Source organism: Oncorhynchus clarkii, chromosome 20 (assembly GCF_045791955.1).
Source record: "Oncorhynchus clarkii lewisi isolate Uvic-CL-2024 chromosome 20, UVic_Ocla_1.0, whole genome shotgun sequence".
Classification (NCBI taxonomy): Eukaryota; Metazoa; Chordata; class Actinopteri; order Salmoniformes; family Salmonidae; genus Oncorhynchus; species Oncorhynchus clarkii.
Window position 1 is genome coordinate 24635523 of NC_092166.1, and position 27886 is coordinate 24663408.

Here is a 27886-nt window from a genome sequence, read left to right on the forward strand (position 1 = left end):
TCCCCATCCAAACTGACAGAGCTTGAGAGGATCTGCAGAGAAGAATGGGAGCACCTCCCCAAATACAGGTGTGCCAAGCTTGTAGTGTCATACCCAAGAAGATTTGAGGCTGTAATCGCTGCCAAAGGTGCTTCAACACAGTACTGAGTAAAGGGTCTGAGTACTTATGTAAATGTCATATTTACGTTTTTTATTTTTACTACATTTGCTAAAATATCTGAGTACTTTCCGAATGCACTGACGAATGTATTGACAATAGTTTTTTTTGTAAACTGTTGATATTGGTAGTCTCCTTGTTAAAATGTTCTACATTTAACCAAGTGAAGATCAATATGATGACAGATCAATATATGCCGATAATCAGATTGCCAAGCTTTGATGACCATTAACGACAGCAACAATTATTTGAGAGGAGTGAGACTATCACTCACATACTATGAATAAAGACACAGTCAGTAGATGTGAATCTGATTGCGATTTGACTTTATTCTACAGAGTTACTTTAGGGCTTTGGATAGACTTCACCACAGCAGAAGGTTTCAGAGGTCCATATGAGAGCTTCACTCTTCATCGTGCCCTTTCTGTGATGATAAAGAATTAGGGAATAGAGAGAGACAGATCAGAAGATATTGGTAAGCACTGGCCAAGCTTTATGTAGATACAGTGGACATCTAGACTGTATTCAATCAAACCATAGCAATATAATAGTGTCTTTGTTTTCAAACTACTGCCTATGAACAAACACTTCCTCTTTCTGAAAACGAAAAGTATCTACTTGTGAAGGGAGTCTACCTAGTAGATGGTAATAGTGGGTTTTTACAGTTCCCAAAACTATTCTGTGTTTTCATTTCACAACCGTGATAATACAATTGCAGGTTCAATTAAATGTAAAGTGATGAAAATGTGTCCTAAATCTGAAGTCCTGGATTATTCAATGTAAGGTCCTAGATGTGTCACTTAATACATTTTAAAACACTGATAAATTACCCCGATTGTTATATTTTGTCACTTCGCATAAGTGTAACAGTTGATGAGCCTTCAGCTACATCCTCATTACCTCCTTAATCCAATCACTAACCAATCATTTATGGTTAAACCAAGCCCACGTGTCAAGGGACATAACTTACTGTAACTGTTAGACTGGATGGCTTTGTACTTTTAAAATGCTATTTACTTTTAAAATGTTGTAGTAACATTTCACAAGGTAAGTAACACAATATAAAGGCGTAGACTTATCCTAGACCTAAAGATGGGAACCATCTATCATAACAGAATACTGTAAACAGTGTAATTTGGAATCACTTTGACTGACCAACTGACCACCAATTCGCCTTAAAAGTCTTATTACGAACAAGCGTTACAAATACAGAATACAAATACTATATGACAAATACAGGCTTTATCTTGACAAAGTCTGATGCACTATGATAATACTGTTATAATAAAATATATTTGAATGCAGGTTTGGTCTGATTTTATTTTTGGTCCAATTAGACTTGTTCAGTATTAATGTTTACATCTGCTTACATAGTCACTTACAACATTTTTCTTTCCACTTTTGCTTTATGATATTGAAATACTAGAATTACAACACTTGTTTTTTATATAATTATATTATGCACACCAAAAATTAAGATATTCAAGAATCAGAAAATTAACTTAGCCTCACTAACCTTGGAACCAACATCACGGCTCTTGGCACGCAGCTTGTTGACCTGAGACTCAGCGATGTCGGCCCTTTCCTCAGCCTCGTCCAGCTCATGTTGTATTTTGCGGAACTTGCCCAGATGGTTGTTGGCTTGCTCCTCCTATGACATGGAAACACAACAAGCATCACAGCAAAAGCAGAGACCGATACTATCATACAAGCAAAAGATCCCCAATATTATAGGTAAGTCCACACTTACAGCTTCCTCGGCAGATCTCTTGTAGGCTTTCACTTTCAGTTGCAGCTTATCCACAAGGTCTTGGAGGCGGGTCATATTCTTGCGGTCCTCATCAGTCTGTAAAGACAGAAGCCATAGCGAATAGCAGTCAGTAGATGTAAAGCACACATCTATGCATGCCTGTCATGGTAACAACAATATAAATAAAAGATCACCTGGTAGGTGAGTTCCTTGATACGCCTCTCATATTTACGAATTCCTTTGATTGCATCAGCACCCTTCTTCTGCTCACCCTCGACCTCATTCTCCAGCTCCCTCACCTGTCATAACATAAAAATAACATCTACGCTATGTAACAGGGACCATTATTGGTTCTAATGCACAGTATGTACATCTACTGTAAAAAGCATACACTCACCCTGTTCTCCAGCTTCTGAACCTGCTTCTTGCCCCCCTTCATGGCGATTTGTTCAGCCTCATCCAAGCGGTGCTGCAGGTCCTTGATGGTCTGCTCCATGTTCTTCTTCATTCGCTCCAGGTGAGAACTGGTGTCCTGCTCCTTCTTCAACTCCTCTGCCATCATGGCAGCATCAGTAATGGCCTTCTTGGCCTTTTCTTCAGCATTTCTGCACTCCTGGACTGCCTCCTCCACCTCAGTCTGAAGCTGGTTAGTGTCGCTCTCCAGCTTCTTCTTTTGGTTCAGCAGGCTGGTGTTCTACAGATGGAATATGTTTCCACTGTTATTAAACAGTGGGACAGTCCAGAGGAAATGTACAATACATCAGTAGCATACTATTAATAAGCACCCTAAATAACAATGTTCACACCTGTGAGTGCAGCAGCTGCACCCTCTCACTGATGTCCAGCAGCTCTTGCTCAGCTAGCTTGCGGCCTCTCTCAGTCTGTTCAAGACAGCTTCTTAGCTCCTCCAGCTCTGCTTGCATCAGATTGTTGCGTCTCTCTACAATGGCAATGTTTTCTTTCAGATCATCATTGGAACGAAGAGAGTCATCTAACTGGAGTTGGGCATCCTAGAAGAGAAGACATTTGTATAACGAATTAGTCAATTGCTCATTAAATTTACATTTACATTTGAGTCATTTAGCCAACACTCCTATCCAGATATAGACCAACAATAATTTACCTTCAGATGAGCATGAACACTCTTTAGCTGTTTCTGGGCCTCTGATGCCTGCCTGTTGGATTGGCTGAGCTGGATTTCCATCTCATTGAGGTCTCCCTCCATCTTCTTTTTCAGTCTGAGGGCCTCAGTCCTGCTCCGGCACTCTGCCTCAAGAGAGCTCTGCAGGGTATCAATGGCCCTCTGCAGATTCCTCTTGGACTGCTCCATCTCCTCGTCCTTCTCAGTCAGCTTGCGCTCAATATCAGCCTTTACCTGATTAAACTCTAGCTGGGCTCTCAGAATCTTACCCTCCTCATGTTCCAGAGAAGCCTGTTAGATCATAATGGTTCAGGTTTATTATAAAGGCATACAGTATAAGTATGTATAATATATTATGACTTGATTCTGGACAGAGGGAACCTACCTCAGCTTCCTCCAGAGCAGATTGGATCTCACTTTTCTCCTGTTCCAGCTGTTTCCTTATTTTCTCCAGCTCGTGGATGCTCTTTCCTCCTTCACCAAGTTGCTCAGTAAGGTCGGAAATCTCCTCTGTGAGGTTAAGGCCATACAGTGGAATTTAGATTGCTGTGTTGACATTAATTAAATATATACCTCCCTGTACTGATAGCTTGACAGCTTACCTTGGAGGTTCTTGTTCTCCCTCTTCATTGTCTCGAGCTGATCCAAAGTTTCCTCATAGGAGTTCTTCAGCTTGAAGAGTTCAGTGCTCAGAGACCTGGCCTCTTTCTGTGAGCTCTCTAGCTCACACTGAGACTCCTCATACTTCTGCTTCCACTCAGACAGAACCTGTTGGAAGCAATCAAACAAAAATGTCATTTGAAAGAAAGGATCATGAACCTATAATTTAGCATATTTATCTATGGCTTAAAGAGTTTACTTTGTCAAAGTTTCTTTGTTTCTTGTCCAGAGCAGCAGCAGCAGCATTAGACCGTTCCACATCCACCATGAGATCTTCAATCTCATTCTGCAGTCTGTGTTTGGTCTTCTCCAGGGAGGAACACTTGGCGTTCACTGCCTCCACAGCTTCTTCCGCATCCTGCAGACGCTGAGCCAGTTTCTTCCTGGATTAAAGAATAATAAACAGGAGATATTTAGTGCCAGCAGTGACATTTGTTTTGCTTCATAGGTAAATTAACCTTTGATGATACTTCACCTCCCTACTAATAGCTGCGTGGTCAGCTATCAGACAAACTTTTTGTTCGTCTTACATTGTAGAAGAAACATAACACAAACAGAAAGCCTATCTGCTAGAAGAGAAACAGAGTCTTTCTTTGGAGAACATTTGAGTGAAAGAGTGAATAAATGACTGCCATGATTTCTTACTTGGCTTCCTCCAGCTCCTCAGTCCTCTGAATGGCATCGGTCTCGTACTTTGTTCTCCACTGAGCCACCTCAGAGTTAGCCTTGGACATGCCACGCTGTAGCTCAGCCTTGGCCTCCTGCTCCTCCTCATACTGCTCTCGGAGCAGGTCACCATCATGTCGAGCAGATTGCACTGCATGGGCTAGTGCATTCTTTGCCTGGAGCACAAATATTTTCACACATTTTGTATCATTAGCTAAGGATGACGTGATAGAATACAGTATATTATATAGCTTTGGGTGAACATATTTATCTCTCACCTTTGTTTCCTCCTCCAGTTGTCTTTTGAGGTCCTCAATCTGCTGAGTGTAGGACAGCTTCCCTCTACTTAGCTGAGATACAAGGGAGTCCTTCTCCTCAAGCTGCCTGGAAAGCTCCCCTAGTGAAGTAAATTATGAAATTGTTATGAACAATTCCACCGCCTTGTTCCTCCTCCGTGTGGAGGAAGGCATTATTTTCTAATATTGACAATCATTTGTCATACGAGATAACAAACTTACCATTCTCTGTCTGCAGCCTAGCTTTACACATGCTGAAGTCATTGATACTGCGCATGCCCTCCTCATACTTTGCCCGATATTCACTCATCTGATCTTCCAAGGTCCTGCATGCCTTCTCTAAATTGGTCTGAAATAAAGTGCATGATATAAAGGCAAATGTGAGTTTTTAAATAATCCATCATGCATCACATTTGATGAGAAACATAAAGACCAGATAATGAAATGGGGCCATACCTTGGACTTCACAATATGTTCCATGTTGGAGACAACATCATCAAGTTCAAGCCTGAGCTCGCTCTTCTCCTTCTCCAGTTTCTGCTTCACTCTCTGCAAATTGTCTATTTGTTCCCCAAGGTCAGCGACACTGTCAGCTTGTTTTTTCCTGAGTGTGGCAGCTGTAGCCTCGTGCTGCAGAGTGGCCTCTTCAAGGTCTCTGCGGAGCTTCAGGAACTCATTCTCCCTCTTCTTGTTCATCTCAATCTGGACAGATGTGGCTCCACCAGCCTCCTCCAGCCTCTCACTGATGTCCTCCAGCTCTCTGGCCAAGTCTGCTCTTTGCTTCTCCACCTTGGCTCGGGCAGCTCTTTCTGCCTCGAGTTCTTCCTCCAGCTCCTCAATACGAGCCTAGCGAGGGGGAAAAAGATTGTAAGATTCTTTTGAGGTGACTTAAGTCAAAGTAATGTGTATTTTCATGGTTACACATTCAATTGCACATGATTCATTACCTGAAGCTCCTTTAGTTTCTTCTGCAGCTGAATGTTAGCTGCTTGCTCATCTTCTATTTTACTGTTCAGCTGGCTGACCTCAAAGTCTTTCCTGTGGCCGAAAGGCATTTTTTTGTTGCAAATTAACAAATATAGGCATGAATGATATAAACTGGAAAAAAATGTTTTAACTTACTTCTTAAGACGTTCCTCTAGTTGCTGTTTATCATTCTCCAGGTCCATTAGACTTTCCTGGGTCAACTTCAAGTCTCCCTCGAGCTTCCTCTTGGCTCTTTCAAGATCCATACGGACCTTCTTCTCTTGCTCCAGAGAACCCTCAAGCTGGGGAACATCAACATAAAACTCACTACTGTTTTATCCAGTCAACTTCTGATGGCTACACGAATGCTGTGTTTCTATCCTTTAGTGCTCGCAATACAACATCAAGCACTTACGTCATCAACTTGTTGCTCCAGCTTAGCCTTTGCCTTTGTTAGAGTGTTGACTTTGTCTTCCTCACTCTGCAGGTCGTCCAGTGTTTGCTGATGAGCCTCCTGGAGAGCTTTCTTCTCCTTGGTCAGCTTGGCAATGATTTCATCCAGAGCTGCCATTTCCTCAGTCAGGTTCTTCACCTGTGAATAGGAAGTGAAGGTTGAGCAAACAACAACATAAACACAGTTTGTATATGTTTTATAAATATGGAGGTGATAGTGACCTTGTTCTCTGTGGCGTGCTTCTCCTTCTCCACTTTAGCCAGAGTGAGCTCCAGGTCATCAATGTCCTTCTTTATCTCAGAGCACTCGTCCTCCAGTTTCCTCTTCTTGGCCGTCAGTTCTGCATTCATCTCCTCTTCATCCTCCAGTCTCTCAGTCAGCTCTTTGGATTTAGCTTCCAACTGAATCTTGTGTTTGATCAGTTGTTCACATCTTTCCTCAGCATCGCAAAGATTATCTTGCTCCTATGTTGAAAGGTTTCATTAGCTTAATGACAATTTTCAAGTATTTTTGCAAGGATCACAATTCTGATGCATGTTACTTCATTTATGGGATGATACATTTAACTCACCGCCTGAACTGAAAGCTGTAAGTCATTTTTCTCTTGGAGAAGAGAGACCATTTTCTCCTCTAGTTCCTTCCTGCGAGCCTCAGACTTTGCATAAGCCTCTTTCAGCTTCAAGAACTCTTCCTTCATGTTGGCCATCTCCTTCTCAGACTCAGCAGATTTCAGCAGAGGCTTGATCTTAAAGAATAGCTTCATCCAGGGCCAATTCTTGACCCCCATGAAGGCACGTACATTCCATTGGATCACAAGTAATGCATCTCTGTGAACAATTACAAATATATTTTAGCAGATATTGCATGGAACTACAATGTGAATTCAATATTTGTGACTGTTTATGCTTACCTTCGTTCAACAATCTTCTGGAATTCAGCTCTAGCCAGCAGACCGCGTGCTCTGGACTGGATTCCAGTGATAATGAGGGACAAACGGTCATCTCTCATCTCCTCCAGCTGACCAAGTAGACCAGCCTTGAAGAACACCTTCAAGGGATTTCAAGTAGAGCATATCTAAATTCCCTCCCTATATACAGAATGAACCCATACTGTTGAATGAATTAATAACATTTGCTTCTTCATCGGAATATATGTATATTGTGCATGATCATCCTTATAAAAGTTATACCTTAGTGTGTCCAAATCTGTATTGAGTGTGATCAATATCCAAAGACCCAAGTAATTTCTCAGCTCCTTTCTTGCTGTCAATAAACTGTCCTTCGGGGATGGCAGCAGGATTCAGGATACGGTATCTATTTGAAGTATTACATAGTCTTGAACATAATACATATTACAAAAGAGGACCTGTTTCCCAATTCAGTTGAACCTATGTATTGTATACCTCTGCTTGAAGTCTCCATACAGGACCCTATTGGGGAAGCCTTTTCTGCAGATCCTGATGCCTTCCAGCACACCGTTACAGCGCAGCTGGTGCATGACCAGAGGATTCTCCATGGCCCCAGGAGTCTTGGTCTCATTGGGGATGATGCAGCGCACAAAGTGAGGGTGAGTGGACCTCAAGTTGGTCATCAGCTTGTTCAGGTTTTCCTGTAGAAGCAATAAAGCCATGCATGTAACTGTAAATGTGAATAAATAGACACCACCGTTTGATGTGTTTTTCATACTCACCCTGTGCAAGGCAGACACAGTCTGAAAAGATGATCCCTTCTTCTTCTTTCCACTTGCCTTGCTATCATCAGCTGAGAAGTACAATGGATATAAAATAACGTCTTCAAAATGTACTTTATCTTATTAGGTTTATTTGACTGGGACAATGCCTATTGAAAAGGACTGATCTAGGTGCTTTCAGAACTGGTTTATATATATAAAAAAATAAAAAGTAATTTGCATACCAGCATCTGTTCCAGCATAATTCTGGAAGAGCACGGTCAACAATTTGAGGTTAGACTTCTGGAACAGTCCGACCACAGTCTCATTCAGTGGATCCTTGTTCTTTACCAGCCAGTTGAAAATATTGTAGTCCACAGTACCAGCATAGTGAATCAGGGAGAAATGAGCCTCTGGTTTCCCTTTCATAAGCCTGGGCTTCTGGAAGTTGTTGGATTTTCCAAGATGGTTGTCGTAAAGCTTGGATTTAAAGGTAGCATCGCTGGCCTTGGGGAACATGCACTCCTCTTCAAGGATGGACATGATACCCATTGGCTGAGGGGAAGACAAATATGAGCAGTGTGACTGATGACCTGATAACATTTAGATGTGTGTAGGTGCACTTGTCTTATTGAAAAACATAATAATTCCTTACCTTTTCAATAAGGTCAATGCAAGCCTGCAAGTCCATGCCAAAGTCAATGAACTCCCATTCAATTCCCTCTTTCTTGTACTCCTCTTGCTCCAGCACAAACATGTGGTGGTTGAAAAACTGTTGCAGCTTTTCATTGGTGAAGTTGATGCAGAGCTGCTCGAAGGTGTTGTACTGCAGCAGAAAGGTGAACTTAGTTTTACAACTTGTAAAGTAGCACTAATAGATTGAGGTAAAAAAAAAAGGGATTCAAGTATCATATTGAATATCACTTCAGCTCACATCAAAGATCTCAAACCCAGCGATGTCCAATACACCAATGAAGTACTGGCGAGGCTGCTTGGTGTCCAAGGATTGGTTGATTCTCACCACCATCCAGAGGAACATCTTTTCATACACTGACTTTGACAGTGCACCAATGGAATAGTTCACCTTTAATGAAATAGAAGAAAAAAAACATTATTGTAATGGTTATGAACCTTGCCTGATTAACATTGAGCTCTGAGTTCTTCGTGTTTTCAGATCTTTGTTATACGTTATTTCTGGCTCACCTGTTGGACAGTTTGCCCCTTGGTGACCCACTCGTTCCCTACTTTGACCCTTGGGTGACAGAGACCCTTGATGAGGTCAGCAGAGTTCAGGCCCATCAGATATGACACTTTGTCAGCATCTTAGGATAAATCAAATGAAATGATACATTAGAATATTTGTTAACGTACTGTCTTTAAGATGTGTCATCAACACCGAGGTTCGTTTTCTTAATGAAGTCCCCCTCACCCTCAGTGCCATCAGCCTCTGCCTGCTCCTCGCGCTGTTTCAGCTTGAACTTCATGTTGCCATAGTGCATGATAGCACCAGTCAGCTTGTAAATGCCATTCTTCTCCTCCTGAGTGAAGCCCAGGACATCAAAAGCTTCCTAAATTAGAAAAAGAGAGAGATAGTATGCTACCAGTGCACCAATAAATACATGAACGTAATCTAGTTAAAACAGATATGGCACCAGATGAACCAACCATTGATATTTACTCACATCAGTGGCACACAACTCATCACCATCGTCGATGGAGGCTACAGTTGTCTCTCCTTGGGAGATGAATTGGTAGTCATAGGGGTTGTTGGTGATGAGCATCATCTCTGAAAAGCAAACAGAAATGTCAGATTCGGTCAAATCCAGTGAGGTCCGAGCAAGGATATGTTTTAGTTAGTACGTGGATGACAGTATTCTTTATTTACCGAGCAACTCTGGTTTCCTTTGGGACAGAATCTGGTAGAAAATGTGATAGTCTCTCTCAGCCTTGAGCTGGAAAGTCACACGGGACTTCTCTAACAGATCTGTAAAAATGCAAGGCGGAAAAGTTCATTGAAGGAAGCAGTTTAACATTATTGTATATATGAGAATAGTTGGTAGTTGATTTGAATATTCCTTACAGGTCTCAATGTCTGCGGAGGCTAGCTTTCCACTAGCAGCAAAATGAATTCGGATGAATTTGCCCTGAATAAAAGTTAAAGAGAACCAATCATTCATTTTGACATACAATTAACATACATAGTGAGTATATTATGTGCATTGTATCATATGTTGTAAGTTTTCAATGGTAGTGTGATCACAATGGTCTGTGGACAGAAACTTACGAATCTTGAAGAGTTGTCATTTCTAATGGTCTTGGCGTTACCAAATGCCTCCAGAGCTGGGTTAGCCTGGATGATTTGATCCTCCAAAGTCCCCTGGAAGTATTCAGAGCAGTGCTCTGATTACAGTAATGAAGGGTAAAGTGCCATTAGAGAACATGTTATCTGTTTATTCAACAAGCTAACCTTTTTCTCAGAGGCTGTGTCCTTCTTTCCTCCTACAGCTGCAATACTGGCGTAGTATTGAATGACTCTCTTGGTGTTGACAGTCTTCCCAGCACCAGATTCTCCGCTGAGGATACAAATACAGTATATAACAGTAAAATAGGCTCAAAACAAATGGAAAGTATCTCAAAATGCAAAATTCACACTCAAATGGCCAGGCTTTAGAACTGAACATAGATGCACCATGAAATAAATTAAACTAATAACTTGGTTCAAGGCTGTCTTCTGACTGATTAAAAAAGATTCCAGAACAATCAGAATGCTGTACATTTTACATTTGTATTTTAGTCATTCAGCAGACGCTCTTATCCAGAGTGATTTACAGCAGTGAGTGCATACATTTTCATACTTTTTTCAGTCTAGTCCCCTGGAAATCGAAGCCACAACCCAGGTGTTGCAAGCGGCATGCTCTACCAGCTGAGCCATGCTCTACCAACGTAGCCATGCTCTACCAACTGAGCCATGCTCTACCAACTGAGCCATGCTCTACCAACTGAGCCATGCTCTACCAACAGAGCCATGCTCTACCAACTGAGCCATACCCTACCAACTGAGCCATGCTCTACCAACTGAGCCATGCTCTACCAGCTGAGCCATGCTCTACCAGCTGAGCCATGCCCTACCAGCTGAGCCATGCCCTACCAGCTGAGCCATGCCCTACCAGCTGAGCCATGCCCTACCAGCTGAGCCATGCCCTACCAGCTGAGCCATGCTCTACCAGCTGAGCCATGCTCTACCAGCAGAGCTACACCCTAAAGTGCAACAATTTAGCTCACTCATTTATTCCCTCATCCCCTAAAAACCAGCCATACGAAGAAAAAAATATTGTATATTCTTCATTAGTCTACTTTTGATACAATCCCACAAATGTTGCATGTCAACATTCAAGTTTTCAAGATATAATATCACTTTACTCCTGACGCCCAACATCAAACAAGAGCAAGAAGTCCAATGCAAACACAATGTTAGCTCTATGTGCTTTTATTTTAGTGTGGATGCTCAATCTCATTGATCTCAGCCAAGTCCTTTTCAATTGGTGAGCTAAGTAAGACCGTGCCAGCTTTTGTGAAAAGCCATGGCCCGTCATATCACCATTAATATTGCCTCTATCCACCAATACTGGCATGTACTGACTGTTCAACATTAATATGCCCTCAGCCCCCAACCAGGCTTCAATGTTTTTTTAAGTTCCTTCTTATCAGGAATCACAGGATGCCTGTCACTAAATTCAAAGTGCATGCTTTATCCACTGTTAATCAGATGTATCAACACAACAGTCCAAATTGAGGTAGTTAAAATAACACAAATATGTACATGTCATTGGTTTGTCAGTGCAATACTTTCCAATTAATCCATCCATTTATGACAGCATACAGCCACATTAAGCTTCTATACAGTAGCAACACTTTGATGTCACTGCCAGGCAATGTAAGACCTATAAAATATACAAATTCAGCTTGATGAAAAGGAGAGAAAACTCACGTGATAAGAATGGATTGGTTCTCCCTGTCTGAAATAGATATAAGGACATGGTCACAATTTTTTTTAGAAAGAATATACTATTATTAGTACCGTAATGTTTGAATATCTTTTGGGTGAAAGTTGAATAAGATTCTCTAAGTCATCTTAGTGAGTTTACCTGTCAGCATGTACTGATAGGCGTTATCGGAGATAGAAAAGATGTGAGGAGGAGCTTCACTCCTCTTCTTGCCTCTGTAGGCTGAGACCACCTCCTGGTTATATACTGGCAGCCACTTGTAGGGGTTGACAGTGACACAGAACAGCCCGGAGTAGGTCTGTAGAAACAGGAAGGAGTCAAAATAGAAGAACTGAAAGAACATATTTAATAGAGTTTGATCAAATACAGAGTATGATATTAGGCCTACATTTATTATTGTGAATTCTTGGCCTAACCAGATTGTTGTGCAGTTGAATCTAAGATCGGTTGGGTATACAGTGCATTCGGAAAGTATTCAGACCCATTGACTTTTTCCACATTTTGTTACGTTACAGCCTTGTTCTAAAATGTATTGAATCATTTTTCCCCCCTCACCAATCTACACACAATGCCCCATAATGACAAAGCAAAAACAGGTTTTTAGAAATGTCAAAAATATAATAATAATAATAATACAGAAATATAGCATTACATAAGTATTCAGACCCTTTACTCAGTACTTTGTTGAAGAACCTTTTGCAGCGATTACAGCCTCGAGTCTTCTTGGGTATGACGCTATAAGCATGATACACCTGTATTTGGGGAGTTTCTCCCGTTCAATCAATTGAATTTACCACAGGTGGACTCCAATCAAGTTGTAGAAACATCTCAAAGATGATCAATGGAAACAGGGTGCACCTGAGCTCAATTTCAAGTCTCATAGCAAAGGGTCTGAATACTTGTGTAAATAATGTTTTTTTTTTCTTTTTTATGGGGTATTGTGTGTAGATTGATGACAAATTTGTAAAAATGTAATCCATTTTAGAATAAGGCTGTAATGTAACAAAATGTGGAAAAGGGGAAGGGGTCTGAATACTTTCTGAATTCTCTGTATGAGTCTTAAGAATACCAAAAACGTGGCAAATATCAAAAACATGGTTTAAAAAAAATGCTTGTTGGGTGTTTGGCTGATAGACTATTCAATTGAATTTTGATTTATTAGAGATAATAAATGTTCAGGTCAGAATATCTACTTTGTTTCATTCCACAGTGTTAAGAAATGGAGAAAAAAATCCAGCATGTGTGAACTCACGTAGATCATCCATGCTGCATAACGCTCTTTGAGGTTGAACAGCACAGCTGGCTCATGAAGGAAGGTAAACATCGCCATGTCTTCAATTTTATCAAACTTTGGCGGGTTCTGAGGGTGGACATCACAGTCCTTCACGGTCACAGTCTGTAAAAAGAAATTATCAGAGTCACAAAAGCAAGTACTGTTGAACTATTTGTCAGTCATTTTAAAACAGTTGTTCACCAACAGTACATGAAAAAGGAATATTAGATATTTAGATTTCACAATTATATATTTTTTTACAGTAAATGTAACACACAAGTGTTTAGATCCAGTAGTTTCTGGCATAATTGTTGTAATATTACATATAAAGTCATGTTTTGTTCAAATATAATCTTATCATCACTAGTTGTCCTGGTTGAGCAGCTCTCTCACAGCTTACTAACCTTCCCATTCGCAGTGTCAGCGGTGACTTTGTCACCATCTCTGCTGGTGATGGAAGCCTTCACAAATTCCACTTCGGTGTCAGGCACAAAGCATTCCTTCTTCATGTCGAAGGGACGGGTCTGGGCCTCCAGACGCTCCCTGTCTGACTTCCTCAAGTAAGGGGCTGCGGGCCCGAACTCTGCCATATGAGCGTCTCCCATGATTTACTGTGTCTAGAGAAAGGAGAGGAAATCAATCTTATTTATTTTTTATTTAAAGATATGAAAAAGCTATTTGTTGCATGTTTCCATTTATTCCATGTTATATCAGGCATCACTGAAATAACAGAATAGAATTTAATAAAATTTTGTAGATTTTTTAAAATTCCTTTTGTTCATTTTGAATGACTTTATTTAATTTCCGATTTCCGTGTATTCAATTGATTCTAAGGCATTATTTCTGAAACAGTACGACTTGATTTAAAATAAAACATTTTAACAAAGGTTCATGCAGAATCAATAACACCCTGACATGATGTTGAAATGCCCTTACCACACCAACCCCTTTATGATGACTGATGGAGGTAATGGTCCTGTGGAAACAAAAACACACATTTTAAACCATATTTACCCTTTCTAGCACTCACCTTCTTCACACAAAAAGGAGGATTATAGCTCCAGCATCACATCTTACCTTGCAGTAGTATGGTGGCCTATTGTGGTCCAGACCATGTGTCCTCTTTATAAATGAAGCCTCTCTGCCAAATATGGATATGCATCTCAGGGGCCAGGAATGTTATTGTGTCTGTGTTTGGTTGGGGTACAAGGGTGGTGGGGGTTAATGAGTGTTCAGAAAGCCATGTACTGTAGAAATCCCCGGGTAGAAGTAGTCTTATCAGTGACGGTGTCCCTGAAGGCTCCATATTAGGTGCTTCGCGGAGTGTTGTAGTTAATCATAAATATATTCAAGCAGCGAGAGGAAGTCAACTCCATCTTTAAATAGTCAAGGGATTTTGTCAGCAATCTCAAAATTCACTCATAAATAGCAGATTATGTCGTTTATTTCATGTTGTACAATCTTGCAACAGAAAATCCCTTGTAATCTAACTGGTTTGCTTGCATTGTTGGAATCAATATCATCTCAACTGAAATTCTAAACTTGAACTGAAAATAAAAACTGTACATGTCAGATAGCAGCTGGGTGGTCTACATTTTCTAACTGCAGAGCAGATCTGGCTTTAATGATGTTACTTAAATTACAATTATAATGTTCCTTTCTAAAGGAAGAAGAAAATATATATATTTATTTATCGATATGTTCATTTGTTTTGAATTTTTTTTATGAAGAAATAAGATGAACAGATGCTAGTAATTGTAGGGGAGACTAGGGGCAATTGTAACACCTTGAATTTCTCCAAACAGAAACAATCTATAGTGATGAAATGCACACTGTGCCCATTTACGTTCTGTTCCTGCTTAACAAGTTATAGCCAAAATACATCTCACTGGTTTTTTATGCGCAAACGTTTGTTTTTTAGGGGTGAAAGTCGTTTTTTCCACCGGCTGTATTTTTCTTATACTGCCCTGCACAATAATGTCCAATAATTCAAACGAGCATAATTATCATCACTAAACATTGACATGAATGAAGTGTCACTACTGTTGTCACTACTGTTGTCTCTTGCTAGTCACATGAGGTTTTGTCATGGCTGCTCGGTCGGTCGGTTATTTATTATGTACAGTACATAGAAATGTGCATATTTTTTGCAAAATCATTCCATACTTATATGATAATTCATATTCATGAATGTTTTTGAAGTGAAGTTAATTTATTTTGTTTATTCTTTAGGTGTTCCATTTAATCCCAGTCTGGACTTTTTGGATTAAAATTAATATTGTGATTTGACCGTTTTATGTACAGACATATAAGTGGTATGAACGATTAGGAGACAGATGTAAGTATAGTTCAAATGGTCTCTGAGCAATAGAGTAAAATACAAAAACTGTTACAATTTCCCCCAGTCTCCCCTGCATTAAAGAACTAGAGCAAATGTTTCAAGAGGATAATTCAGATTATCCACATGTCTCAGATGTCTTACCGTGGCATAAGGATAATTATTTGACTACTGGTATTTTTCTGAAAACACAAAAGAAGATATTGAATTTCACAAAGGGATATTTAAGAAAAAGATGTCATGACAGGGTCTTCAATTTCCCAGAGGGCTTAAGAGGAGTTCATGTTCGACATTGGTAACATATTGTGTTTTGTTATCATAGGCATAGACTTTGTGGAAGCATAAGCAGCAATATAAAATAGCCAATGGGCCGGTCTAAATAAAGAACATTTAGGCAGCGAGATTAACCAGGCGGAGAGTGTCATGCAACACGGACAGAGGTCTGTCACAGGTGACAAGCTTTAGATTTAGCTGAAAGATAATAATAACAATAGATAATGGAGACAGAGGCAGTAACTGTGGATCAATACGAGGCCAAGGTCATTGGCCTTGTTGATGTTTATGTTGATACTACCTTAACATTTTGATATATGTAAGTGAAAAATATTGGGATAAAAATCGAACATTTTAGATAGTAAAAACAAAATGTTGACTGGAATGGGCTTCCATAGGTTCTCCATTATCACCTACCAACAGCCAGTTAAAACTCTCTCCCTTAACTGCAGTCTTGTTGACATGGCATTGTGTCTGAGGACAAAGATAACCCTGTCAAATTCCTGCAGAGTGCCTCTCACTGATTGAGGAGGACAGCTTGTGAGTCATGGTGGGTTTTAAGCTTTCAGTGTCCAGCCATTGCCTACGTGTAGGATCAACTGTAGCAGATGACCATACCCAACAAAGGTTTCTTTCACATAAAGAGAGAGTGACAGTTGTATCTTGTAACCCATCAATATGTTATGTTACATTTATGGCGTGGAGTCAACGCTGATCTGTGCACGGTCAGGGTTATGGCTGGTTTTCTCTGAGTCCAAATATTTACATCCCGGGAATTCTGTCCATCACATTTGATGTGTTGAAGAAATACAAATAATAAAGTACTCCCAAAGTGAGGAAAAGCAATGAAATGTAACTACTTAAAGTAAAATAGAATGTTAGTAACTTCCACTAATCGTCACAGCCTTTCAAAAGGTCAAGAGGTTAAAGATGAGTCAAGTGCTGGTAACAAGTTTTAAGATTATTTATCTTCTGATAGCTTCCCCAGGCCTGCAAATGACAGCTGGCGTTAGGGTGGCAAATTGAAGTGAGAAATGCCATGCCACTGCTAAAGACTCTGTGAAGATAAAATTGACCTCCCTTTATCACTCTGCCCAAAGTCAAGCCAGCCCAGATTAAATTAACATGAGAAGATATAAGACAGCTAGATGCAAATGGGGCATTTTAGTTAGTTTAATTCATTAAAATGAGTGACATACAGTAGTAGACTTGTTACGTGCACCATCACCATACCTACCTCCTACACACATGTATGTATGTTCATACACTCAAAGGTTTTAAATATTCCACTTGTCCAACCCCTTAATTGTGCCTATCACTTGTAACATTCTGCTCCTGAGTGCTCTTTGAGCCCTATTCACAGCAGTCCACACACCTCTTGACATTTTAACCTTATATGAACAATTGGCAGGTTAACAACACCATGTATTTTATTAGCCTGACGGCTCTGCTTTGTCATTGAGTCATGGATAACTGCATACATGGAGTGTGTCTGAAAGTGGGCGTGTCAACAGAAGTGGGAGGATCAAGAGAAGTGGGTGTATGGAAAGCGAATCTGCTAATTGGGCAGTCAAGACAGTTTTCCGTGGCTGATTGGGCTACACGACAAGTCGATTGTTGACAACTGCTACTAGCATTTTAGCTAAGCCTAACCCTAACCCTTTTCCTAACCTTAACCTCATTCCCCTAATCTGCCATGTTAAGTATCCTAACCTGCTACTGTAACTCTCCTAACCTACTATGTAAACATTAAGTTGACCCGCGGTGCACCTGACTGTTGACCCGCGATACCCATCGCTGTTAATCCACCCACTGATGTTACACACATCGCTGTTGATCCACCCACTTCTTTTGCAACGCCCACTTTCAGACCCACTCCAAGTATGGAGTTACCCATACTTGCTGTCATTCTCTACATACTTCAGTCTGAGACTGCCATCATTGAAGTTGTTTGTGGTGATGATAGGCACAAGGGGCATTGTACAAAACAAAGTAATCAGCGATTGGATCGTCTGTAATAAATCAAAGCCCATGACAAATTTTCAAACCCACATGTGTTCTAGCTCTGGCTAAACCCATCGGTTTCTGAACCAATCAGACAGCCCGAATGTGTTCACATTGGGAGACGGGTTGGGGAGGTACTCAGATCCAAACTCATTGCAGAGAAGAAACTAACGTCCGTGGCCAAAGCAAGGAGTGTGGGTAACCAGGCAAGTATTTTATAGGACTGCCTTGTAATTGCCCTCAAACTCAAAGAATGAATGCAATGCAATGAATCTGTAAACACTTCCTAAGGGCAAATAGTTATCATATATTTTAATAGCAGGGAGCTACAAGTCACCACAAATAGGTGTGAAAATGTACCTTTATCAAGCATGTTATTTAAGAATAGCAACAATTAGCAACCATAGTGGGGAAAAAAACATGTTAGATTGTTTAGTCGTTTAAATGTCAATCGATGTGTCATCATGTCATACCACATTTTATTTTTCTTAATCACTTATCAAATACATCTCTGTACACTAATCCTCAACAGATATTTTCTCCCCACAGCTACTGTACAAGGTGTCAGCATGTTCACTGCTGATGGATTCCTGTTTCTCCAATGGGGGTTTCTGATGGCCACAACACTGTGTTGACAGAAGTGACAGAACCTTGGCGAGAGACAGCAAACAGCACCAGGACAGAGCCTCTGCAGACACCAAGAGCCACTGACTACTTAGTATTTTTACTATGGTATTTTATGAGAGACTATGATGTCAAAATCAATATGGACAAAATGAAATGCAGAGAGTGGCAAATTACACAAAATGAATATGATTTTTTATTTAATACTCCTATTAGAGGATGTCAACCTTGCTATCAGCATGAGGATATATGTGGGTGCAGAGGGAGTTAATATACCTAGTTGTTCTATTATCATGATACAGACACAATGTTTGTTAATTAACAGCTATGCTATTTCTTAAATATTAAACTGCAAGAGTGTGGACTAGATGATCAGATCTGTAATGAACAAAAATATAAACGAAACATGCAACAATTTCTAAGATTTTACTGGAGGTGGCTTATGGTTGGAGGCGGCTTATGGTAGAGAAATTAACATTAATTTCTCTGGCAACAGCTCTGGTGACATTCCTGCAGTCAGCATGCCAATTGCACTCTCCCTCAAAACTTGAGACATCTGTGGCATTGTGTTGTGTGACAAGACTGCACAGTTTAGAGTGGCCTTTTATTGTCCCCAGCACAAGGGGCACCTGTGTAATGATCATGCTGTTTAATCAGCTTCTTAATATGCCACACCTGTCAGGTGGATGGATTATCGTGGCAAAGGAGAAATGCTCACTAACAAGGATGTAAACAAATTTGTTGTAAGGGGTGCATGACTGGCTGCAGGGAAATCAGACGCAGGAGAGCAGAACTGGGTAAAAACCGGAGCAGTTTAATAGCAAAACCAACGGCACCCAGAATAACAAAATATGGGTACAAAATAACCCATCGCAAACCAGTCGGAGTGCACAAGCACTTTCAAACAAACAATTCCACACACAGACATGGGGGGGACAGAGGGTTAAATACACGACAAGTAATGAGGCAAAACAAGACAAAACAAATGGAAAACGAAAGGTGGATCGGCGATGACTAGAAGACCGGTGACGTCGACCGCCGAACGCCGCCTGAACAAGGAGCGGAACCGACTTCGAAGGAAGTCGTGACATTTGTGCACAGTATTTGAGAGAAATAAGCTTTTTGTGTGTATGGAAAATGTCTGGGACATTTTATTTCAGCTCATGAAACATGGGACCAACACTTTACATTTTGCTTTTATATTTTTGTTCAGTGTATATTATTTCCAATTTATATAAACTTTGACAACTTATTTTTTAGATCATGGACATTGTTTTAATGGCACTTTTCCAAAAGCATTGTATCAAACACAGCCACAATCGAGAAGTATTGTTGTTGCGGAGTGGCATAGGGATTTATTGTGACAGACCAGCTGCTAGTGTAATTATGCTGCATGGCATTGTGAGAAGCCTAACTATCTGAGGGGGTTTATTGCATGAATTTGACACCCTGACTCTTGAGCTTTCCTTAATGTCCTATTTTGAGAACAATAGAGTTGTTTTATCTCTCTCTCTATTTTAGCTATCATCACCTCACATTTGAAACACTTAAGCCCACTCACCCAACCCTCCCGCCCACCCCACACCCCATGGCTTTTCTGTCTGTCCACCCCTGCTTGGCCTCTCTCGGGTTCCCTGCTAACTCAAACCTTATCCCAATGCCAACGTCAAAAAGGATGCTTGACCTCAGGATCTCAGATAGCCTCATCACCCTCCAACTCTCTGAGATAGTCAAGGATATAGATAAGTGACTATAGTAAGAGTTGGCAAATTAACTAGGTAATGTCCTACCTTTATCAGAAATCAAGGTAAGACCCAGATGCAGACACGTCAAATTTTACAATGGTTTAATATTCCAACATGGGCAGGCAATAGACAGGTCAAGGCAGGCAGGGGTCAGTTAACCAGAGGTGGGGCAACGGTACCGGATGGCAGGCAGACTCAGGGTAGGCAGAGGTCAAACAATCCAGAGGTGGGGCAAAGATACAGGTTGGCAGGCAGTCTCGGGGTCAGGACAGGCAAGTGTCAAAACCAGGTGAGCAAAAAAAAGAGAAACTTGGAAAAGCAGGAGCTGAGAACAAAAACGCTGGTTGACTTGACAAACAAGACAAACTGGCAACGGACAAACAGAGAACACAGGTATAAATACACAGGGGATAATGGGGAAGATGGGCAACACCCGGAGGGGGGTGGAGACAATCACAAGGACAGGTGAAACAGATTAGGGTGTGACAACCTTATACACTTTTGTTTATTTAAGTAAAAATAGGAAAATATTATAAATGGTAAAATTATGATTATTATTATTAATGTCTTAAAAATGTCAGCAAGCATTCAACACGTGGGTGCGTATGGAAACAGTAGACAGGGCTGTGAGACATAGCTTTGACTCTGGACACATGAAAGGCGGGGTGTATACGAAGGGTACAGGGCAACAGAAGACGAACAGCAGAGGGGCTAATAATCTTGGAGATGGGAAATGGGTCAATAAACCAGGGGGAGTGTTTGCGGGAATCCACCCGGAGGGGCAGATCTTTGGTGGATAGCCATACCTTCTGCCCGAGACGATACAGGGGGGCCGGGGTCCAATATCGATCTGCTTGTCATCGATACCTGGAGGTGGTCTTGAGGAGGGCTGACCGGGCTCTCCTCCAGGTACGACGACAGCGGCGGATGAACATCTGGGCAGAAGGTACGCCGACCTCTTCTTCCTGTTCTGGGAAGAGCGGGGGCTTATACCCCAGGGAACACTCAAATGGAGATAGGCCTGTGGCAGAGCAGGGAAGGATGTTGCAGGCATACTCAACCCACACCAGCTGGTAGTTTGGGGAGAGGAATGAAGTGAGCGACCTTGTAAAACCGTTCGACCACAGTCAGGATGGCAGTGCTGCCCTCAGACAGGGGCAGACCCGTGATGAACTCCAGGGATATGTGGGACCAGGGATGGTGAGGGACAGGCAGTGGTTGCAGAAGACCAGCAGGAGCTTGCCAAGGAGTCTTATTCTGAGCACAGACCTTGCAGGGGGAGACAAACGTGGCGACATCTGGAAACCATCGTAGGCCACCAAAAGCGCGTTGCACGAAGGCCGACGGGAGCCCGAGTGGCAGGCAAGCCTGGAGGAATGGGCCCACTCCAGGACCCGCAGAGTGGACAGCGTCAGGCACAAACATCCGATTATCAGGGCTCTCCCCAGGGTTCGGCTGGGACCGCTGCGCCTCCCGGATCTGTTTCCCTATACCCCAGTTGAGTGCCGTCACCAGGCACATGGTGGAAAGGATGGTCTCGGGCTCCAGGGTGGTAACCACAGGGCTTTAGTGTCGGAACAGTGCATCTGGCTTGACATTCTTGGATCCTGGCCGGTACGAGAGGGAGAAGTTGAACTGTGTGAACAGCAGGGCCCTTCTGGCTTGCCTGGAGTTGAAGCGCATGGTGGTGCGGAGATACTCCAGGTTCTTATGGTCGGTCCACACGATGAATGGGTGTTCCACCCCCTCCAGCTACTGTCTCCATTCCTCCAACGCCATCTTCACCACGAGAAGCTCACAATTGCCCACATCGTAGTTATTTTCCGTGGCATTGAGGCGGTGGGAGAAGAAGAAGCAGGGATGTAGCTTGAGATCCAGGGCAGAATGCTGGGACAGGACCGCCCCCACTCCGACATCAGAAGCATCGGCCTCCACCACGAACTGACGGGAAGGATCTGGATGAACCAAGATGGGAGCTGTGGTGAAGAGATGTCTAATTATATATTTTTTTTTTACCATGTTCAGCTATAGCTAAAGTAGAAAATCCATAATCAGTAGTTCTACTTTACCAAAGCTTGCAGCAGGTGCACCCTCCATTGACATCCAGTAGCTCTTGCTCAGCCAGCTTGAGGCCTCTTTCAATCTGTTCAAGACATCTTCATAGCTCCTCAACCTTTGCCTGCATTAGATTGTTATGTCTCTACAATGGCAATGTTCTCTTTCAGATCATCATTGGAGTGGAGAGAGTCATTCAACTGGATTTGGGCATCCTAAATATACTAATACCCCCCCCCCCCCCCCCCATTCAGAGACCATTCTCTGGCATTTTCTACAAGGAATCTGCCTCCAGGAAAAAGCTTATACCAAGTGGGTGTGACACCTACTCCCATGCTTGGATTCCACCTGGCGATCTGTTGACCGTCTGCCCTGGCCTGTCTCCCCCACCACACTCCCCCCTCTCTCCCAAGCTTTCACTCACCTCCAGGACACATGCACTGTTGGGGCGAGTGACTCTGAACTTACAATGGCTAGCCCCAAGTCGTTATATTGTTTTCTTGTGCTTTATGCTATTTGCCTCAAGACTCCTGCATGCTTTATTGACTATGAACTTGCTTGTTTATCCAACCGTGGGACAGACTATGTTTGTTCCCACACTCGGGACTCTGACACTCTATTGGTAGCATGGACTCTTGGCCTCCCATCCTATTCTAACCACCTCTCGCTGGCTTTGTATTCAGGTTACCTGATGAAATTACTGAACAATATGATCTTGTTGCCTTTTAATGCACATTCAAATGTCATAAATCAACACTGCAGAGCTCTCCCTGTTCTCTGCCGTGCCCTGATTGTATTACTGCTGATGATATCTGGAAATGTGCATGTACACCCTGGTCCATCTACTGTTGCTATCGCCAATTCTGACTTGTGCTCTGATATCCGCTTCACTGATTCCTGCTCTCGTAAAAGACTGAGGTTTCTGCAGCTCTAATCCAGATGTGTTGGTCATTACTGAGAAGTGGTTAAAACCTGTTATGGCAAGGCGATCCCCGAGGGGAACTCCACCCCCCCATTCAGCTGAAAAGGTGGCGCAGGGAATTCAAAAATATTCTTTAGAAATATTTAACTTTCACACATTAACAAGTCCAATACCTCAAATGAAAGATAAACATCTTGTTCATCTACAGCGCTCAGACGTAAAAGTATTTCTCCGCCATGTTGGAGTCAACAGAAATACGAAATTACATCATAAATATTCCCTTACCTTTGATGATCTTTCATCAGAATGCAGTGCAAGAAGTCCTAATTCCACAATAAATCGTTGTTTTGTTCCATAATGTCCAATACTAGTGTCCAATTAGCTGCATTTGCTACCACTTTCAGCTCACGTGCCCAAAAGCTGACGCCGGTCCAGGACAACTTGCACGAAAACTTCAAAAATATATATTCCAGGTCGAATAAACTGGTCAAACTAAGTAGAGAATCAATCTTCAGGATGTTATTTTCATATATATCCAATAACGTTCCAACCTGATCATACGTTTTCAGCTGCAGCCAAATGGAACGACGGTGGCGCCACAAGGAAATTACATTCTGTCGGGACAGTGACTATTTCCCCTCCCATTCGGTCAAAGTTCACACCAAACGCTCCATTCCACATTCTACTGAATGAGGACATCTAGTGAAAGGCGTAGGAAGTGCTACCCTTGTTGGGAAAGGAAGGGGCGATGACGTCAAAGTTGACCTACATTCATAATTTCACTTCTTGTTTGGAAGATTGCCTGCCCTATGAGTTCTGTTATACTCACAGACATAATTCAAACAGTTTTAGAAACTTCATAGTGTTTTCTATCCAATAGTAATAATAATATGCATATATTAGCAATCTAGGACAGAGTAGCATGCAGTTCACTATGGGCACACAATTCATCCAAAGTGAAAATACTGCCCCCTATCCTCAACAAGTTTAAGGAAGATTGTTTTGAACACTGATGTTAACCTTTCTGGTTATAACCGGCCTGTACCCTACCCGCCTTAAACTCTCTCCTGGCCCCTTACACTAAGTCTGAATTTGTCCTGCTAGGTGACCTAAACTGGGACATGCTTAAACCACCTGACCAAGTCCTAAAGCAATGGGACTCCCTAAATCTTTCTCAGATTATTACCAATCCCACAAGGTATGACTCCAAACACCCAGAAAAGGCTACTCTCCCTGATGTTATCCTCACAAATAATCCTGATAGGTATCAGTCTGGTGTTTTCTGTAATGACCTTATGATCACTGTTTTACAGCCTGTGTTCGTAATGGCTGCTCAGTGAAACGACCTGTCCTGATTTGTCATAGGCGCTTTCTAAAAAACTTTAATGAGCAAGACTTCATTCATGATCTGGCCTCTGTAAATTGGTATAGAATCAGCTCTGTCGAAGATGCTTGGACCTTATTGTTTTTATATTTTCAGTGGTATTGTTCACAAACACGCCCCCATAAAGAAAATTTGAATTAGAAACAGGTTCACCCCCTGGTTCAACCGTGATCTTGCAGAGTTACTCCGCCTCAAGAATTCCATTTGAAGAAAGGCTCGGCACATGCATACACAGGCTGACTGGCTCTCGTTCAGGCAAATGAGAAATAAGTGCACTCAGACTATCCGGAAGGCCAAAGTTAGTTACTTCAAGGAGCAGTTCTCTCTCTGTGGGTCTGACCCCAAGAAGTTCTGGAAGTTGGTTAAAGACCAGGAGAATAAACCCTCATCCTCACAGCTGCCCATGTCCCTTAATGTTGATGATGTAGTTGTTACTGACAAGGAGCACATGGCTGAGCTGTTTAATCACCACTTCATTAAGTCAGGATTCCTATTTGACTCAGCCATTCCTCATTGCCTGTTCAACATTTCCTCATACCCAACCCCTTCTAATACGACCAGCCGCGATGCTCCTCCCTCCTTTTCCTCTGCCCGCTACAAAGGCAGGGAGTCACTGAATCTGAGGTGCTAAAGGAGCTCCTTAAACTTGACCCCCAAAAAACATCTGGGTCAGATGGTTCAGACCCTTTCTTCTTTAAAGTTGCTGCCCCTATCATTGCCTATCTCTGACCTTTCAAATCTGTCTCTCCTCTCTGGGGAGGTTCCCATTGCTTGCAAGGCAGCCATGGTGTATCCTTTATTTAAAGGGGGGGGGGGGATCAAGCTGATCCTAACTGTTATAGGCCTATTTCTATTTTCTCCTGTTTATCAAAAGTGTTAGAAAAACTTGTCAATAAATAACTGACTGGCTTTCTTGATGTCTATAGTATTCTCTCTGGTATGCAATCTGGTTTCCACTCAGGTTATGGATATGTCACTGCAAGGTCCTCAATGATGTCACCATTGCCCTTGATTCTAAGCAATGTTGTGCTGCTATTTTTAGACCATTCCATTCTTGTGGGCCGGTTAAGGAGCATTTGTGTCTCTGAGGGGTCTTTGGCCTGGTTTGCTAACTACCTCTCTCAAAGAGCGCAGTGTATAAAGCAGAGGTGGGACCAAGTCATTGTTTTACAAGTCACAAGTAAGTCTCAAGTCTTAGCACTCAAGTCCCACGTCAAGTCCCAAGTCAAGACAGGCAAGTCAGTGTCAACACTCAAGTCAAGACCGTCAAGTATCAAGTCAAGTTTCCAGTCCTAAACAAGTCATAATGTGCTCTTCACCAAATGTAATACCATTTCATATTTTTAACAAGAGTAATGGTATAATACATTACGCAAATCATGAATGCTTTTAAAAATATCTATATATTTATTACTTTCCAAATAAACGTTATATTTCCATGGAAATACATGAGTAGCCATGAGAAAGACCCCCCCTCCCCCCCAATAGTGATCGACTATCGAGGATTGATATGGGGCGCAATCGGGCGATATAGGCTTGTACACAATCGCCCAACCTTTAACACACACACACACTCTCTCTGTGTGGTTACAGTAGGCTAATGTATGTCCATGGTTTTAGGAACAGCAGTAACATCAGGCAGGAAGGACCAACTGCCTAGCCAGTTGTAGCTCAATCTTTAGTGCAATGATCACGTTCTCGCACTGACTGACTGTGTGGAGGCTCATTGACTTAACATTACGTTAGCTTACATGATACACTTTAAAGTAATAAAATATATAGCTGCCGGCTATATTAGCCACTACTTACCGTTCTTTGTGCAGCTTCAAAAACAAAGTTCAAAATTGTTGCGCCTCCATCTGTAATTTTCTTCCCGCATGGTTTGCAAGTTGCAATCCGTTTTTTGTTGATACAGCGTCGTCTTTATATCCGAAAATAATACATTTGGGTATCATCTTTCCAAGGGCTCCATCTGAATTCACCCACCGACGTTCTTCTGCACAGCCACGCACAACTTTTTTTCAGCTGGCACAATTTGATTGGCTGCTGTCCGATTCAAACTGTAATCCGTTAAATGAAGAGTTGATGCGCTGCACACTTTTTTATTAGCATCATTTTTTATATTTGGGCTTGGGGAGGGTATCAAGTCAGGTCGAGTCATAAGGCTCGTCACGAGTAATTGGTGTTAAAGTCAAAGTCGAGTTGCAAGTCATCATATTTGTGACTCAAGTCTGACTCGAGTCCAAGTCATGTGACTCGAGTCCACACCTCTGGTATAAAGTCAGAACATCTGCTGTCTCAGCCACTGCCCGTCACCAAGGGAGTACCCCAAGGCTCGATCCTAGGCCCCACGCTCTTCTCAATTTACATCAACAACATAGCTCAGGCAGTAGGAAGCTCTCTCATCCATTTCTAAGTAGATTATACAGTCTTATACTCAGCTAGCCCCTCCCCGGATTTTGTGTTAAACGCTCTACAACAAAGTTTTTTTAGTGTCCAACAAGCTTTCTCTGCCCTTAACCTTAACCATTAACCTCCAAAACAAAGGTCATGTGGTTCGGTAAGAAGAATGCCCCTCACCACACAGGTGTGATTACTACTTCTGAGGGTTTACAGCTTGAGGTAGTTACCTCATACAAACACTTGGGAGTATGACTAGATGGTACACTGTCCTTCTCTTAGCACCTATCAAAGCTGCAGGCTAAAGTTAAATCTAGACTTGGTTTCCTCTATTGTAATCACTCCTCTTTCACCCCAGCTGCCAAACTAACCCTGATTCAGATGACCATCCTACCCATCCTACCCATGCTAGATTACGGAGACATAAGGGGGCACTCAACCGGCTAGATGTTCCTTACCATTCGGCCATCAGATTTGCCATCAATGCTCCTTATAGGACACATCACTGCACTCTACACTCCTCTGTAAACTGGTCATCTCGCAAGAACCACTGGTTGATGCTTATTTATAAAACCCTCTTAGGCCTCACTCCCCCCTATCTGAGGTACCTACTGCATCCCTCATCCTCCACATACGACACCCGTTCTGCCAGTCACATTCTGTTAAAGGTCCCCGAAGCACACACATTCCTGGGTCGCTTCTCTTTTCAATTCACTGCAGCTAGAGACTGGAACGAGCTGCAATTAACACTCAAACTCTTCATTCAAAGACTCTGTCATGGACACTCTTACTGACAGTTGAGGCTGCTTTGCGTGTTGTATTGTTGTCTCTACCTTCTTGCCCCTTGTGTTGTTGTCTGTGCTCAATAATGTTTGTACCATATTTTGTGCTGCTATCGTATTGGGCTGCTGTCATGTTGTGTTGCTATCATGTTGTTGTCATTTTGTGTTGCTACCATGCTGTGTTGTCATGTGTTGATGCTTTGCTATGTTGTTGTCTTAGGTCTCTCTTTATATAGTGTTGTGGTGTCTCTCTTGTTGTGATGTGTGTTTTGTCCTATATTTTTATTAAATGTTTTTAAAAATTCTCCCAGCCCCTGTCCCTGC

The 27886-nt window shown here is 42.0% G+C and overlaps 1 protein-coding gene across 1 annotated transcript; it reads right to left on the reverse strand.

Annotated features, from left to right (window-relative positions):
• Window positions 1-466: 466 nt before the first annotated feature.
• On the reverse strand, window positions 467-14388 carry LOC139376116 (myosin-6). Its single transcript, XM_071118318.1, has 39 exons — window positions 14113-14388; window positions 13972-14011; window positions 13440-13652; window positions 13015-13158; window positions 11904-12060; window positions 11747-11774; window positions 10226-10331; window positions 10043-10135; window positions 9839-9902; window positions 9644-9742; window positions 9441-9544; window positions 9188-9326; window positions 8962-9080; window positions 8693-8842; window positions 8414-8584; window positions 8004-8313; window positions 7780-7850; window positions 7493-7698; window positions 7280-7403; window positions 7001-7137; window positions 6662-6917; window positions 6312-6554; window positions 6052-6228; window positions 5793-5938; window positions 5618-5708; window positions 5127-5516; window positions 4893-5019; window positions 4653-4771; window positions 4354-4550; window positions 3908-4091; window positions 3651-3816; window positions 3434-3558; window positions 3031-3339; window positions 2714-2917; window positions 2305-2601; window positions 2102-2206; window positions 1908-2003; window positions 1674-1808; window positions 467-581 (listed from the first exon to the last, which is right to left on the reverse strand). The coding sequence occupies exons 3-39, from the start codon at window positions 13638-13640 to the stop codon at window positions 561-563; spliced, it is 5811 nt and encodes a 1936-aa protein (XP_070974419.1). The 5' UTR covers window positions 13641-13652; window positions 13972-14011; window positions 14113-14388; the 3' UTR covers window positions 467-560.
• Between the last annotated feature and the right edge of the window lie 13498 nt (window positions 14389-27886).

Coding starts and splice junctions, on each gene's coding strand:
- LOC139376116 (XM_071118318.1), bottom strand. CDS start 13,640: ATGGGAGACGCTCATATGGCAGAGTTCGGGCCCGCAGCCCCTTACTTG. Junction 7,138..7,279: donor ACAGATTTGGACACACTAAG/GTATAACTTTTA, acceptor AATCCCTTGAAG/GTGTTCTTCAAGGCTGGTCT. Junction 6,555..6,661: donor TACAGCTTTCAGTTCAGGCG/GTGAGTTAAATG, acceptor CTTTCAACATAG/GAGCAAGATAATCTTTGCGA.